This window comes from Rhinolophus hipposideros (assembly GCF_964194185.1).
Source record: "Rhinolophus hipposideros genome assembly, chromosome: 19".
Classification (NCBI taxonomy): domain Eukaryota; kingdom Metazoa; phylum Chordata; class Mammalia; order Chiroptera; family Rhinolophidae; genus Rhinolophus; species Rhinolophus hipposideros.
The window spans coordinates 1,605,155-1,620,125 of record NC_138065.1 but is presented as its reverse complement, the minus strand read 5'-3'; the positions used below and the strand labels follow the sequence as shown (position 1 = coordinate 1,620,125).

At 57.5% G+C, this 14,971-nt stretch overlaps 1 protein-coding gene across 13 annotated transcripts in view; it reads right to left on the bottom strand.

The window, feature by feature from the left end:
• Nucleotides 1-1,733: 1,733 nt before the first annotated feature.
• ARHGEF2 (Rho/Rac guanine nucleotide exchange factor 2) overlaps nucleotides 1,734-14,971 on the bottom strand; it is a 42,281-nt gene continuing 29,043 nt past the window's right edge. For 8 of the 13 annotated variants that reach the window (XM_081025439.1, XM_081025434.1, XM_081025444.1 and 5 more), the window contains 20 exons: nucleotides 14,116-14,183; nucleotides 13,769-13,832; nucleotides 13,011-13,140; nucleotides 12,665-12,774; nucleotides 12,402-12,548; nucleotides 11,664-11,914; nucleotides 11,359-11,484; nucleotides 10,947-11,064; nucleotides 10,558-10,806; nucleotides 8,956-9,032; nucleotides 8,201-8,370; nucleotides 6,655-6,722; nucleotides 5,491-5,691; nucleotides 5,085-5,204; nucleotides 4,913-4,980; nucleotides 4,750-4,785; nucleotides 4,502-4,552; nucleotides 3,878-4,321; nucleotides 3,452-3,635; nucleotides 1,734-2,872 (listed from right to left, as the gene is read on the bottom strand). In XM_081025439.1, coding sequence (XP_080881565.1) covers nucleotides 2,799-2,872; nucleotides 3,452-3,635; nucleotides 3,878-4,321; nucleotides 4,502-4,552; nucleotides 4,750-4,785; nucleotides 4,913-4,980; nucleotides 5,085-5,204; nucleotides 5,491-5,691; nucleotides 6,655-6,722; nucleotides 8,201-8,370; nucleotides 8,956-9,032; nucleotides 10,558-10,806; nucleotides 10,947-11,064; nucleotides 11,359-11,484; nucleotides 11,664-11,914; nucleotides 12,402-12,548; nucleotides 12,665-12,774; nucleotides 13,011-13,140; nucleotides 13,769-13,832; nucleotides 14,116-14,183 — 2,756 coding nt within the window. In that variant the 3' untranslated portion in view covers nucleotides 1,734-2,798. The remainder of the gene's footprint in view (nucleotides 2,873-3,451; nucleotides 3,636-3,877; nucleotides 4,322-4,501; nucleotides 4,553-4,749; nucleotides 4,786-4,912; nucleotides 4,981-5,084; nucleotides 5,205-5,490; nucleotides 5,692-6,654; nucleotides 6,723-8,200; nucleotides 8,371-8,955; nucleotides 9,033-10,557; nucleotides 10,807-10,946; nucleotides 11,065-11,358; nucleotides 11,485-11,663; nucleotides 11,915-12,401; nucleotides 12,549-12,664; nucleotides 12,775-13,010; nucleotides 13,141-13,768; nucleotides 13,833-14,115; nucleotides 14,184-14,971) is intronic. The other 5 variants (XM_081025440.1, XM_081025441.1, XM_081025442.1 and 2 more) reach the window with 1 other exon arrangement.

Sequence of the window (14,971 nt, the reverse complement as noted above, 5' to 3'; positions counted from 1 at the left end):
GCCAGGGGGCCTCAGGCGCCCCCGCACCGGTTCCTTCCAGTCTCTAAGAGGCTCTAAACAGCCATCCAATTCACAACATATTAAGCAATGTTAAAGAGATTTAATTATCCTCTTGATGTTTAATTTCCTCTTCTCGATAATGTTTAAACTGGTTCCAAAACTGCAGGTCTGTCCCCAGCCAGTTCAGGACGGGAAATGCTTAGCCGCCTAAGTGCCGCCCCCGCAGCCCCTGCGATGGCCCTGCCCTGCCAGGCTCCGGATATTGGCTCCTCTGGTGGCCAGCGGTAAATATTGACATTTAAACAGGTCCTGGCCACAGATGAGTGAATGCACATAGTAGGCCTACCTTTGGTAGAGGTGGAGTCGCAGAAGAGGACCAGTGATGCCCAGCTGGGCAGCTCCGCTCCAGCGGGAAGGCATCTGCCTGGCACGAAGCCAGAGCTTTGAAACTGCAGGAGGGACTGTTAAAACTGCGTTTCCCTGAAAATGGGATTAGGGAGGGAGTTTTGGGAGGAGTGGTGAAAAGTGTGAAACGGACTCATCAATCTCTCAGAAAATGTGACGTCACGTTTCCAAGGATGGGGAGGAGGTTTTGGTCAGCAGTGGCAGGAGGGACCATGCTGCCCGGAACAGAACCATGGGCTCCTCCAACAGGCTCAGGGACTGACCAGCATCCTTCACGGGGTCCCAGTGGGCAGTGGGAGGAGCCTGCAACCCCCCTTCCAGGGGCCTTTGGGTGTTGTCTGACCCCCCATCCACACTGGCCTTCCTCCTCTCCACTTTCACAGGCCCTGGGTCCCAGGTGACACAGCAGCCACCGCTGAGCCACTGCGTTGGAAACCTGGAGCCCTGGCACTTCTAGACAGTCACTGAGGACGGCTGCAGCTAGGGGCTGGCCCCTTGCTGGCTCACCTGTGCGGGCCTGGCAACCTTTCTGCACCCAGGTTTCCAAGTCCGTAAAATGAGTAATTCCCACCGCAGACTGAGGAAGCACCTTGTAAAGGCCAGATGCCGGTGGGAGAATAACAGGGGTGGGGGGGGCTGCTGACCCCCCCACCCCCGTCTTGGGATTCCAAGTCCTTTCTGTAGCTGAGGTCTTGAGCCCCACTCTTCTCACCTCACCCCAGGGCCTTCCACAGAGACATGTGCTCTACACCAGCATTTCCACACCTCTAGACTCGCTCCCTTCCCTGCACCCCAGAGCTGTTACTAACCAGAAACAGGAAGTAAAATTAGCCAAAACGAGAACTGAAATCAACCTAACCTCATTGCCTCTCAGAGCCTAAGAGCTAAGAGCAGCAACTCTGGAGGGGAACCATCTTGAAGAGGTTACTCTCATGACGCGGATACCCAGGGCAGAGTGGGGACTGAACGTGAAAACCCATGACAGTTGGGGGAGGCACAGAGGACTGTGCCAAAAGGGCTGGGGCTGAGAGAGAGGCTGCTGGGCTTCGGAGCATGGCATGCAAATGAGATGGAAACGAGGTTTCTAATAATGTCCTGCAACCACCAAGGGCCACCGGAACCTGATCAAGGGCCCCTCCATTTTGGTCCTCGTGTCTGAGTATCAACGATGATACCAAAAAAGGTTTGCAACAGTTTCTTTTGTTAGGACCCGGTCTTCAGGGAGGCCGGCGGCCCTTCCTATGAGAGGTAAAGGCCCCTGTCAGAGGGACACAGGTCACCGCCTGGCTCACGCACGCTCAGAACCGGCAGACATCCAGACATGGCACTTCACAGGGCTCCAGATCTTTAATTTCCCTGCTTTATCCTTTTCTCTCTTTTTTTTTTTTTACAATCAAATGGGCAGGAAAAGGTCTGGGGCTGGTGGGCACTGGGGGTCCATTAAAAAATCCCCCAAGTTCAGGCTGAGGTTTTAGGTCATGGTTGCTGAGGTGAGGGTGAGGTCAGGGTTCGCAGAGGTTCCCCAACTCACCCTGGAACTTTGTTTCCAAACGGCTGGGGAAGAAGTCAGACTAGGTTCCCCATTACTACAGATGAGGGGAGAAGTCAAAGCTCCCCCCATCCCTCAAGTTCTTCAGCAATGAGGAGATAGAAGGCTGCAATTTCTAGTTGCCTACAATCTTCTCTTAAAAATATAAAATACGTGCAGTTGGCTTTGGTACAAAAAAGAAAAGAACGATAACAAAAAGACATTCTGGTCCCTGTGGGGTTTTCCCTCACCTCCGCAACGGACCATTGTGGCCACCTCAATCTCCATCCCACCACCTCCAGGAAGCCAGGTTATCTCCCTGGGGGTCCGTGGAGGACGGACAGAAGGGAGACCAGCAGTGAGAGGTTGAGGGGAGAGGGAGAGGGGCATGCTCCTGCCCACAGCCCTTCTGCAGTAGGGTCCCGTGGCCGCAGCCTCCCCTCAGAGGGGGTTGCTGGGTGGTGTCAGGGCGAGAACCCAGTGGCCACATGGTTAAGCCTGAATGAACCCCAGTAGTGTTGAAGGACAAGGCCCCCCGACCCCTATGGCTTGGTTCCCATGTCCCTGGTCCTCTAAGTCTCCCCTCTCCCTCCACAGCTAATAAACAATAAATAAATAAATTTTCCTAAAGTAGAGGAGAGAAGGCATGAAAGATTGGCATCTGTGGTGTAGCTTCTGGATGCCACCAGGGGGCGCTGCGGCCCAACTCCCCAGCTTCCTAAATGGCCCCAGGTGTGCAAGGATCCCAAGAGCTGGCAAGGACAGCAGTTCTTTCAAAAGTTCACTGGTCACAGGCAGGTTGGAGTCCCCACGGTCTGCCTCCCTCAGCAATGTTCTTCGGGGGCCACAGGGAGGGGGGGCCCCCTTAGCTCTCGGAAGCGACAGGCTCCCCGTCGCGGCTCTCGGTCTCCTCTGGGATGTCCTGCATCCGGGTGAAATCTGAGGGGGACGCGGCAAAGTTAGTGGGTGAGCAACTGCACCCCTCCACAAGTGCCACCCCGCCGTGGGCTGAGGAGTGGCGAGGTCCATGACTCCCTGGGGGTGGGAGAAACCTCCGTGGGCATAAGGAACTTGCCCACACCTAGCTAGCTACTCTGTACACCCTGTAAGTTTGCGAAGATACAGTTTGAGTCATGAAATACAAACTATTTTAAGATTCCTAGGTGGAGTTACAGTAGCTTTTGGCTATTTGTATTTCCTGAACCAACTGTAAGAACTTAAGACGTCTTTGACATTTTATTTTCAAAAATCCATGTCTACTTCAAAAGGTTGGGAATCACCTATTGGAGGAGTGGCCCCCCTACATCCTTGGCTTCCTGGAGTTTCACCATCAGACAAAACAGGAAGTCCTTTGCGTCCCTCCCAGAGTCACTCAGACCTCAGTGGGTAGTGAGGGACCTTCCTGCCCGGCCCGGAGGTCCTGTGCTCCAGGGTGCAGACTTCCTGGGAAGCCACAGCCCCTGGGTCTGAACCCAGGTTGCACCCCACTTCTCTGCCACGTCTCGGCCAGGGTCTCACCTCGTGGACTGTGGGGCGGAGACAGACGGCTGCCACCTTCCTCCTCGCTGCCCGTGTCGGGGTCACTGCTGTCATGTAGCCGCTCGTCAGGGCTGCCCAGCTCCTGCCTCTCTTGATCCTCAAAGGGTCGATGGACGGAGCGAATTGTCACAGGCAAGTCCAGGCGGTCGTGGCCTCGACTGGGCTGTAGCCAGCGGGCAGGAAAGGCAGGCAGCCCCACGATGAGCAGGGGCAGTGCCCTGCTCGCCCCTAGACTGGCTCTTCCGGCAGACCCCGGTGCCTGACCTCTGCGCCCACCCAAATCCTGTGGTCCCCCAGCCAGTACCCTAAGAGGCTGTAAGCCCATCACTCAAATCCCAAGCTCCTTCAGCTTCTCTCCTGGGCCCTGCTATGCGCCCCCGTCACTGCTACTCCCACCTTCCTTACCTGTGGGGGCGTGAAACTCAAGTACAGCGCGTCGCCCGCAGGGAGGCTCCGTCGCCGGGGGTCCATCGGCCTGCGGGCCCAGGGGGCCTCGGCGGGAAGGGGCTCGGTCTGGCCCAGGGCGGCCAGCTGCCTGCGGGCCTCTTCGGCCTCCCGCTCCAGCAGGGCGCGGGCCTGCTCGCTCTCCCGGAGCCGGGCCTCCAGGTTGCCAGCCTCTGTGGCCCGCTCCTCGCCCAGCCGCCGGCAGCGTCTCAGCTCCTCCTGCAGCAGCCCATGCTGCCTCTGCAGCAGGGCCAGTTCCGTGGCCGGCTTCTCAGGAGCCACAGGGGTGGCCCCGGCCCTGCCAGCCTCCCCGTCTCGAGAGTTGGCTCGGGTCAGCTTCTCCCTTCGCTCGGGACCCTCAGGGAAGCGGGCTTCCACCAAAGTGTCCTGCTGGGCCACAGCCGCCTGGGGTGGAATGGGGACAGATGGCTGTATCAGAACCCCCTCTTTCTTCTGCTCCTCACCTCACCTCCAGGGCCCAGGAGTACCCCAACTGGGAGAGGCTCTGCCTGCCTGGGCGAGCAGCTCTGCTCTGGCGTCCCCCATCCCCACCACTGTCCCCATTCTCGCCCCTGCCCCACTCACCTGAAGGCCGTGGAGAAGTCCATAGAGATTGACCAATCGCTGCAAGACTTCCTGAGGACAGAGGAGAGCGTGGGAATAGGGCCCGAGCTTCAGGGTGGGAGGGCTGCCCAGAGGCTGACCTAGCGTGTGTGTGGGGACAGCCAGACTCCGGAGACTGTGAGGTGCAGACTGTCCCCCACGTCCCTCCACACTGGCTCCAATTCCTCAGACGGGGAGGAGCCCCCCATACAACCAAGTTCCCATCTCACCTCCTGCGGAGATCTCAGCTGATTTCCATTTCGATCCTGCAGAAATGGTCAAGGAGGGGGAGTCAGCAGGCACACAAGTCCCTGACATCTTGGTGTCAGGGATCTGTGGCCGGCTGTCCCTTCCCACCCTCGGGCCCGGTCCGGACACCTCCTGAGGACCCACCTTCTGGCTGGAGTCTGAGTCGGCCCTACAGAGCTCAATGGAGCCGTTGAAGGTTCTGGCCTCACCATCTGTTGAGGGGCAAGGATGGGCCGAACTCAGTTCCCCAGGACGCTGACAGGCCCGGCCCCTGGTGCCACCCCATTCTCTGTAACCCCGCACACCCACTACTCACTGGCAGTGAGCCCAGGACTTGTGTTACCACCACGCTCTGCTTCCACGGGCAGGGCTGGTTCCCGGGGCGTCAAGAGCAGCTCCACAGCAGGCCCCACCAGCAGGTCTCTCAGGCCTTCCACTGAAGGGGAAGAGGAGAGGTGAGGGCAGGAGCAGAGCAGGACCCTAGGGGCAGTGACTACATGGGCGCTGGACGAGGCAAAGGTCATTAAGGGTACGCAGGGCGAGAGGGTCCCAGCAGGAAGGACCAGGCTCTCCCTGCCTTGCCCAGCTCCCAGCAGGCAGAGCAGGGACTTCGCAGGCCACGGGCTGCCATCCCCGATGCGTGCGCGTCCAGGCCTAGCCGTGTGCCCACAGTCTGTGACAATGAGTGGATGAGCCCACACTCTTCCCTAGGCGCCCCTCACCCTCACGGATGGCATCCTGCAGCAGCCGCTCGCCACGCGGGGCCTCGAGGGACTCGGAGCGGAACAGGCCCCTGGGCAGTGTGGGCAGGGCCAACCCACTGCCGCCGTCCTCTTCCACCTGGAAATGGGTCATCTCGGCAAACAGCCCGACCTTCTCTCGCAGCAGCTCTGCCAGTGCCCGGTCTTTCTGCTGGAGCTCCACTGTGGGTAAGGACAGGTGAGCACACGGGAAGGCCCAGGGTGCCCAGGAGAGCCAGTGGGGGATAGGCAGCCCCAGGGGTCAGGGGTCATGGCTGGGCAGAGTGGCAGAACCTAAATTTGACTTTTTTGGCATTTACAAAAAAAGAAAAAACTTTTTTGGGGAAAAGGGACACCTGCACTTTTGTTCTCAAAACAAAAGCAAGAAGGATCAGTGGCAGGGACTAAGGTTATCTACCAGTTTTCATTCTCTCCCGTCTCCCTCCAGTTAGGGAACGTGTACAGTCATGGGGCACAGGACTGCCCAGTTAAGACTACATTTCCCAGCCTGACTTGCAGCTAGACATTACACGTGACTCAATTCTGGCTGACGGATACGAGTGTCTTCCAGACGGGCCTTTAAAAGAAATGGGTATACAGGCTCGCTGTTCTTTCACGCCTCCCTGCTAGCTGGAAGGCAGATGTGACAGCGGGAGCTTTAGTAGCCACTTTGGACCCAGAGGTGGGAATCTGCCCATTGAAGGTGGCAGAGTGGGACCACTACACTGCGCTTCCCCTTTCTAGACTGGTATGTGGAGAGAAATAATCTACCTTGGTGAGGCAGCTGATTTCTGTTGGTCTTTCTGTACAGACCTTCGGTCGTACCCTAACTAATATAAGGCCCTATGTAAACAAGTAGGTCAGGGTCTCAACCCTCGTCTTGCTAGCTCCCCTTCCCAGAGGCAGCCATAGTAATACCTTGTCTTTCTAGAGACACACACACACACACAGAGACACACACACACTACATGACACATATTTATTCCCCCATTTACATTGTTTCAAACACTGCCCTTTTCACCTAACAATATATTTTAGTTACGGCTCTCCATCAGCCCTCATGGAGCCACACTGTTTTTGAAAACACATGCAGTTTCCCACTGTGTGGCTATATCATCAATTAGTTGACAAACTGAGCGGCCTTACTCTTGATGCGTCGCAGGTAAGCCTCATCCTCTGTCTCAATCAGGGGGAAGTCCTCTCTGGACGGACACCTGGAGGGGTAACAGGTCAGGTGTGGGGGGCGGCAGGAGGCCAGGGTACAGACCAGAAATCAGCCTCCCAAACACGTTCTGTGCCTCCCAGGGCAGACCCACCGGCCACAGCCCTGTCTCCCTTCACCCATGACCATCCCTTTTCTTAGACCTGGTCACCTGCATTTACGGGTCTCTATGTGCCTCTCCTAAGGTCACCTGGAGAAGCGGCAGAGGGACAACTACAGGCTTTGGCACCAAGCAAACTGGGCTGAATTTGAAACCCTGGCTCCGCTATTTCCCGGAAGGTCTCCACTCTATTTCCTCCTCCGAAAAATGGGGACACTAACTTCCTTACAGGTTTCTTGGCAGGATTGACTGCAACAATGTAACAGTGCTTTGAACAGGGCCGAAGCTCAATAAATCAATCACAAGGAAGAATGTGAATTCTAATTTTCACAATCTCACACATAAGTACTAGTGATACAGAGGCTACTATGGACCTCATGTCCGTGGGACACATATTCTGCATTGTTCTGCTAGAATATGCAATTTCACCGTTTTTTATGCATTTCTGAAAAAGTTTGTTCAAAAGTATAAATTGCAAACATTTTAAAACAATAGGTTTACACATTATAAAGTGGACAAGAAGCCATTCCCTGAAAAATTTCTCTTTCTCTCTCTCTCTCTCTCTCTCCATATATATATATATATATATATATATATATATATATATACACACACACCATATATATATATACACCAGGGGTACCAAAAAAATGTACACATTTGAAGAAATGTTATCTATGTGTTACTTTCTGAAGTTGACTACTGTAGCAATGTGTAGTATGACATTCGCTCAAAAGATGGTTAATCAAATGAATGCTAGCGTCATTCATCGCATTGCAATTTTAATACAGTCTTTTCCTTTCTTAAAACGTGTATATCTTTTTTTGGCACCCTATATATATTGCATCCTGAGTTTTATCTCCCAGAATCCATTTTCAACATTTTACATGCTTCTTTGCTTCACTTGTTTCATCCCAACAGACACACACAGCTGACTGGTTGCCTCCAATCTAATGTGTGTCCAACAGAGGGTAGACCTGCTACTTGAGCACACGACACGATTTCCTTCCTGCCGCTACTATATGGAGTTTTGTTTATGAGGCTTGCTCCTCTCATCTCTAGTATCAGCGCTGTTGTCATCTTCTTTTTCACTCATTTTGAGAAAACAAAGGTAAAATGCGATACAATCCCATGAATCGCCGCGTGCCCACAGACCAGCTGGCTGGCAGGTGTGCGGCCATCGCAGCTCAGAGTATTCCTCTGCCAGTCCGCTCACACTGGGTTGTCATTGTGTGTATGAGAACACAGATGACCCTTCTGGCTTTGGGCCCTCTCGTCTGCCCCCAACCTCAGAACTCTGGGCTCTGTCCCCAAGGGGTGCTGTGGCCTGGGCCTGAAGCGGCAGGTCCTGAGGTCACACACACACTCACAGGCGCACACTCTGCTGAATGACACGGATCCAAGTACTCCGTTCATCCCGCGACGCCGTGTGAACCTCGTACATCTCAGGGGGCGCCGCGCTGATCAGAAACATCCCCTTCTCCTGATTGGCGATGTCCCGAACGATGAGGTTCGGCAGTGACACCACCGAGGGCTTGTCCTGCAGCCAGGGGAAAGGAGGGCTAAGCTGGGGCATCCTGACTCTTGGATACTTGGACAATCAAAGGATGGAAGAGTCTGCCTGCAGGACAAGAGCCCAGCTCTGGTGCCAGCCAGAGAGGACCTAGACGCACAAGACCCTTGCCCATGTATCGTGTTTCCCCGAAAATAAGACCTAGCCGGACAATCAACTCTAATGTGTCTTTTGGAGCAAATATTAATATAAGACCTGGTATCATATCATATCATATATCATATCCAGTCTTATAGTAAAATAAGACTGGGTCTTATATTAATCTTTGGTCCAAAAGACACATTAGAGCTGATTGTCCAGCTAGGTCTCATTTTCGGGCAAACATGGTAGTTAACTTTAAGCTTTACTTTCCACATCTGCATAGAGGAGGTATTAGTGGCCTTCCTCACAGGAGTAAAAGGGCCTGCAGTCTTATCTTATTACGGCCATTTTATTATGGTTGCTATCATAGACGTTGGACTGGAAGGTTCCAGGGTGCTTTCGGGCTCAGGCAGGAAAGCAAGAAAGGTCCGAAACACAGGCCATGCTGAGAAAGGAGGAGGAAGGCCTCACCAGGGCAGGAAAGCTGTACTTCTGGTCCTTCTCCTGGAGAAACACCAGCACATCCGTCATCAGCAGCATCAGCACGTCTGGTGGGAGACAAAGGCGGAGAGCAGTCAGCCTGTGAGGGTCTGAGCAGGGCTTCTCTCGCGAGGACCCGCCGACCCCGGCTGGAGTTCAGGAGCCCCTTTTTCCTGGCCCCTCTTCCCTCTGCTCCCTCCACCTGTGCAGAACTCCCACGTCCCCGTTCTTACAGCTCAGAAATGCGACGGGCAAAAAAAGATGCACGTGTCATCAGGTAACACAGCTTCTTGGGCTACAAGAGACCGTAAGGGTCAGCCAGTGCCTCTGAGGAAACCCATCTTTACCCTACCGAGGCAGGTTTCTTAACCTGGGGTCCACTGCTGGGCTCCAGGGGTTCTGCAAACCCTCTGAAGGTGCATAAGCAACTCTGCGTTTTAATATAACACCCGTGTATTTTTCTAGGTGAAAGGGTCCAGGATTTTTGGGAGTAGAAGGGATTCCCAGAGCAGGAAGGGCCACCCTTTTTCAGCCTTTCAGCTCCAGGTCTAACACTTAACTAGTAACGAAGACCTTTCTGGATATTGGACCTAAATTCCCCGGGCTCAGCATATTCCCAGTTCTCCTCAGTGCTGGGCAGGGAGGGGAGAATTGGGCTCCTCATCCATCCCTACACAGTGGAATGAAGCCATCTCCTTGCACTCTCCTCTACCCCACCAGCCTGGCCCTCAGTGGCTATGAGATCCCACACTTTGAGGAGGAAACAAAGGTCAAATCCAAAAACGCAGATGTCATGGTCAAGAAAACACACTCACCCTTTTTCCTTGGAGATCTTACCCAACTGTGGGCACCCAGCGGGAAGGGGAGGGCTTTTGCTGAATGCTTCAAAAATAAAGCTCTCCAGCCTTGCTATTTTTAACCCCCCCTCCCCTTATATTCTTAGCTGCTGCGTGGGAGGGATGGGAAGGAGAGAAAGGGATGAAGGAAAGTGACTGCGAAAGACTGCAGCCTCTAGGAGCATGGGCTGGGGATTCCGACAGGGGACAGAGGTTCAGCCAGGCTGTGGCCTCAGGCAGTGTGGCTTGCTTGGGTCCCTCATTCCTCACCCCAGCCAAGGCCTGTTACTCTCCGGCCCTGATTTGGGTGGCGCAGGGTGCAGTCTGGGAACGGAGCCTGGGAACGTGCCCCGCCCCCAACACGCCCCTCCCTTTCCCGACCCCGCCCGCCTGTGGGCCTCCCCCCCACACACCCCACTGTGTTCCCAAACTCCTGCCCTAGTGGCTGGGGCTCCAGCAGGTAGAGCCAAATGCCCTGAGCTTGCCCTCTGTTGCTGGAGTTTCTCTTGGCTGGAGTTTCTCCAGCCTCTTGGCTGGAGAGCCAAGCCCGAGCTCTCCAGGCAGGCAAGGACCAGAGAAATGACGACGTACTGATACGGAAGTCCCCGTGGGCACAGAAGTTAAACCCAGATTCCGTACTCCCGCTGCACCCATCCTCCTGGGTGCCAGGCTGCATCCAGCGGTCCTAGGGACGGCTGCTTCGCCCTCCCTACACCTGACTGCCACTCTTGCCCAGCCTGCCAAGCTGACCACTGACCTTTGAATCGGCCGGTCGCCGTCTTCCAGAGCAGGCAACCGTCATGGATGAGCTTGCGTCGCAGAAGCTCCTCCCGGCCGAAGGGGCCCTTGCTAGGCACCGGGGTCTGGGCGCGGGGGTCCATGCGGTTGTAGATCTCCTGCAGGCGGGCCCCCTTCTCCAGCTCGTGCACGTCCTGGTCCACGTTGGACAGCAGCTCCTTCACTAGCCTCAGCGCCGTCGCCAGGTTCTGGCGCTCCTCCTCAACCCCTGGCACGGTCGGCAGGGGTGGCTCAGCCAGCCTCGCTCCGGCCCCACGTCCCCCCAGTCCCAAGCCCGCCGCCTTCCCTCGGTCACCGCGGGCCTCTCCTCGCCGCAGGCGGCCCTCCCTGCCTCGGGGCCCCTCTCACCGTGGGAATGCTGCAGGAGCCTGCTGATGAGCACTGGGTACTTGGTGATGCGCTGGGTCACCAGCAGGATGCACTCCTGTACCCCATGCCGCTTCAGCACCGCCGAGCGGGTCACTTTCTACAAGGGCAGAGGCGGGGTCAGGGCCCGTGCGGGGCCGGAGTGGCGGGTGGCTCCGAGAACGCAGGACCGGGAGCCTGCACTCCGGGGCGGGCCCTAACCTGGCCGCGGACCTCACGCTGGCCTGGGGTGAGCGTCTGGGAAACGGGGACACACACCCCAGGCCCAGCGCTGGGAAGCTCTTGCTCTGCTGCCGTGAGGGGCCCCACGGGTGGAGCCACACCCCACGCAGCTGTGACACATATGAGCACCGTGGATGGGGCCTGGGTGTGGGTCCTGCAGAGGTCCACTCACCCGAATAAACTGCTGGAAGCGTTTGTCCCGCGCAAACAGCTCCTTGTAGAGCTTCAGGGCCTTGGTGTGACGGCTGCAGAACTCTGAGTAGGTTTTCCGCATCTGCTCCGCGCTGGGACCCGAGAACTGGAGGGCGGGGCACGAGCTGGGTCAGTGTCCCCCCCAGAGCCACACTGCACCCCCAGACACCTGCCCACCGCCTCTCCAGCTGTCCTGGCTTCCCCCGCCTGAGTTCAGAGGCAAGAGACGCCCATTCTCGTCACAGCCCCTGCCACCAGTTGCCCACGGGCCCTGCCTTTTGTCACCTGGCTGATGAGCAGGTCACCCAAGCGCGAGATGACAAAGTTCCGGGTGCTGCCCGGGCACAGGGCCTGGCGCCGGCGTTCCAGCAGCTGGCTGAGGAAGCGCGTGTGGATGTCACTGAGCTCGTCCACACAGGGGAACAGGCCCTGCACGGCGCTGGGCTCCAGCTGCAGCTCCTCCAGCATCCCCGTGCGGAACAGCCGGGTCATAATCTTCAGTGTTCTCACGTGGTGCAGCTCCGTCTGGATGAGCTCTGCACAGACAGAGGCACATGTGGGCTCCCCCCAGCCTGGCTGTCTGGGGGGGTGGGGAGGCGGGGGACCTCGGAGCTCGTCGGAGGGTCTCAAGGTCCCTTCCAGGTTAACATTCAGCATGACGAGGACCTATGATCGTTTACGGATCGTTTTTTGGCTTTATGGTCGCCCTCTCCAGTTGCTGGCTGCTTTAGGGCACAGACAACGTGTCCTCGCCACATCTGGGTCCCCAGCGTCCCTAGCACGGCACCAGGCATGACAGGCACCGAGGGAAGACTCAGAATTGACTTGAAGGAAGGGAGAAACACAGAGCCTTGGAGACCAACGGCCCCAAAAGGCAGGGGCCAGAGGCGACTTGTGGGATGTCGGGCAGGGTGTTGGTGACCCAGGGGCCACGCCGGGGGTCCTGAGAGGTGGGGGCTGGCAGAGGGAGGACAGAGCAGGACCTGGAGAAGGAGGAGGAGGCGCGGGGGTCCTGGGGCTCACCATAGATGACGTCCTGCTGCTTCATCACCTCCTTCTTGTGCTGCTGCAGAAAGCTGCTGTCCACAGCCAGGCTCCAGGAGTCCGCGGCGAAGTCCTTCTCGTCCATCTCAAAGTCGCTCATCAGCTCGTTGTAGATCACCTCCGCACCTGGACACCCGTGGGGGCAGCTCAGAGCCCACCCCATCCCTGGGCCCCGGGCCCTCCTGCCCACCGCTCCCAGGCCTGCGCCAGCACGCCCTCAGGCCCCGGGCTGGCACGCTCACCTTCGTCAATGAGGGACTCCACCGACAGGGCTCGGTTCCGCATGTTGAGCGAGTCTGTGGACTGGGACAGGATCCGACGCAGCCCCAGTGGAGACTCATCGTTGAAGTGTCTGAGGGAGGCAGGGGCCGGCTCAACACCCCGACGCGGGCAGGAGAGCCCTTCCCAGGCGCGCGGCCCCGCAGGACCCGAGAGGCAGGCACCCAACTTCTCCTTACCCGTCTGCCTGTGATTCTAAACCCAGGGGGTGGCAAGGCCTGCTCAGGCTCCTGGTGCCCACTGCCACTCTCTCTGCCTGCCTGGCTTTCCCTGCCCTCCCCCGCCTGCCCCTCACCCGTGGAGGCTCACCCAGCAATGTTGGTGGTGGAAACACTCTTGGCTAAAGACAGGGAGGAGCGGCCGCGGCGGGAGCCAAGCAGGGACTGCCGAAAGCTGTCGGAGGGGTAGATGGCGGAGCTTGGCCGCTCCCGGCTGGTGGCTATGGGGGCACCAAACAGGCACACGTCATACGTGGTGCCTTCCCAGGACTCAGGCCTGCCAGGCTCCAGGATTACAGGTGAGGCCTCCTGTCCCAGCCCACCCGGGGCCCGCGCCAGTCAAAGAGAGATGATAAGGGCAATGTCACCTTACAGGTGGGCAATACTTTTAATCTTATCTTCCCCCCTTCCCACAACAAGCCTAGGAGCAAATGAAGCTCAGAAAGGTCCCAAAACATGTCGGGGCGATTCAGCCAGTGGCTGAGCAGGGCCTTGGACGCTGGTCTTCTTGACTAAGCACCATGCCCTTCCTGTCCCACCAAAGCTGTGTGAACTGACCCTTGACAGCTACCTCCAACGCTCCCAAGTGCAGTGTGAATAACTGAAGAGAATGATAATAACACTCCTCCAGGCTGCAAGCAGGCTCAGACACCCAGCCTCCCCAGCCCCCATTCCCATGTGAATTGTCCTGCCCTGTCCCTAAGCCGGAGCCTGGACATCCATCACCTGTTTCCACCTAAGCGGGGGAAGGTGCTGTGCCAAGGAACCACCTCAAGGGGGCAGCAGAGCCCAGGGCTGGGACGCAGGGGGCCCAGGGTCCCTGGGGGCTCCCGCACGCCTGTTACTCACTCTTACTGCGGAGTGACACGGACTGTAAAGCAGTGCTGTTCTTCAGCAGGGCGGCTTTCTGTTGCTGTGACACAGAGCAAGAGAGAGACACTGAGTCAGCTGTCACCCAAGGGTGACCTACAAGGGCACACAGGGCAGGAGTCGGCCCCCTTGGGAGAAAGCTGGCATAATGGCTAAGGGCACCAAGGTGGCTGAGCCCAGTGCTGGGGGCTGGCTCGCTGGGACCTGGGGTCCGGCTGCCCCATGGTGACAGAGGAACACGGGGGAGGGAATGAATGAAAAGGGTCTGAGGGTACCGCACACTCACTGCCCTCTCCCCCAGCCCTCTGCCCTCCCTGCCATCTCACCTTCTGCTTGACCTTGGTACAGTTGGCCAGGGTGTCTTTACAGCGGTTGTGGATAGTCACATTGCAGGCTGGGAGGGTGGGGTAAAGAGGGTGAAGGGAGGGCCGGGCGGTACAGGAGGGGGCGCCCCCACATGCAGACACCCATCTCCCCCTGGCCAGGCCGGCTCAGAGACTCTCCCCCTTCCCAGACGTCTCGGCCATCCCTACCCCCCAGCCCACCCCTCCCACCGCCCCTCCAGCAGGGAATGAAGTGAGGGTACAAGTGTTGAACCCAACTAAGCAGGCAAGGGGATGTGCAATCCTGACTCAGGTGATCTGCGGGGGGACTAGAGGAAGAAGGGGTTTCTGGCTGCCAGAGACGAGCTCAAGAAGCACAAAGGTGGCTGAGAATGACAGAAGGGAGAGAAGGGAGGACGCCCACAGAGCAGAAGATGGCACAGGAGCAGCCGGGACGGGGGTTAGGGGCAGAGGGGGGTACCCTCCCCTGAGCGTTGCCTTGGTTCTAACAAGCCTCTGAGGCAGTCTCCATTATGTTACCCTCATTTCACAGGTGAGGAACCTGTCCTGGAGCTCAGATCAGCCAGACACCAGGCAGCGAGAGGGGCAGCTGGGATTTCACCTCAGGTGTGCCTGAGTCCAAAGGCTGTGCTCTTTCTGTGACCTCTGGCCGGGCCCCAGCACAGCAGTGTGAAGGCCGACGGGCCAGGGGGAGAATGGGGCCAGGCTCAGTCTGTCCTGTCCCCCACCACCAGCCTGCCTCTGCACTGCTCAGCGATGCCTGCTCCGACTCAAGGCGGGCTGCCTTCTCTCTGCCAGGCCGGGAGTCCTGTTCCCCCACTGAGGCGCACCCACAGCT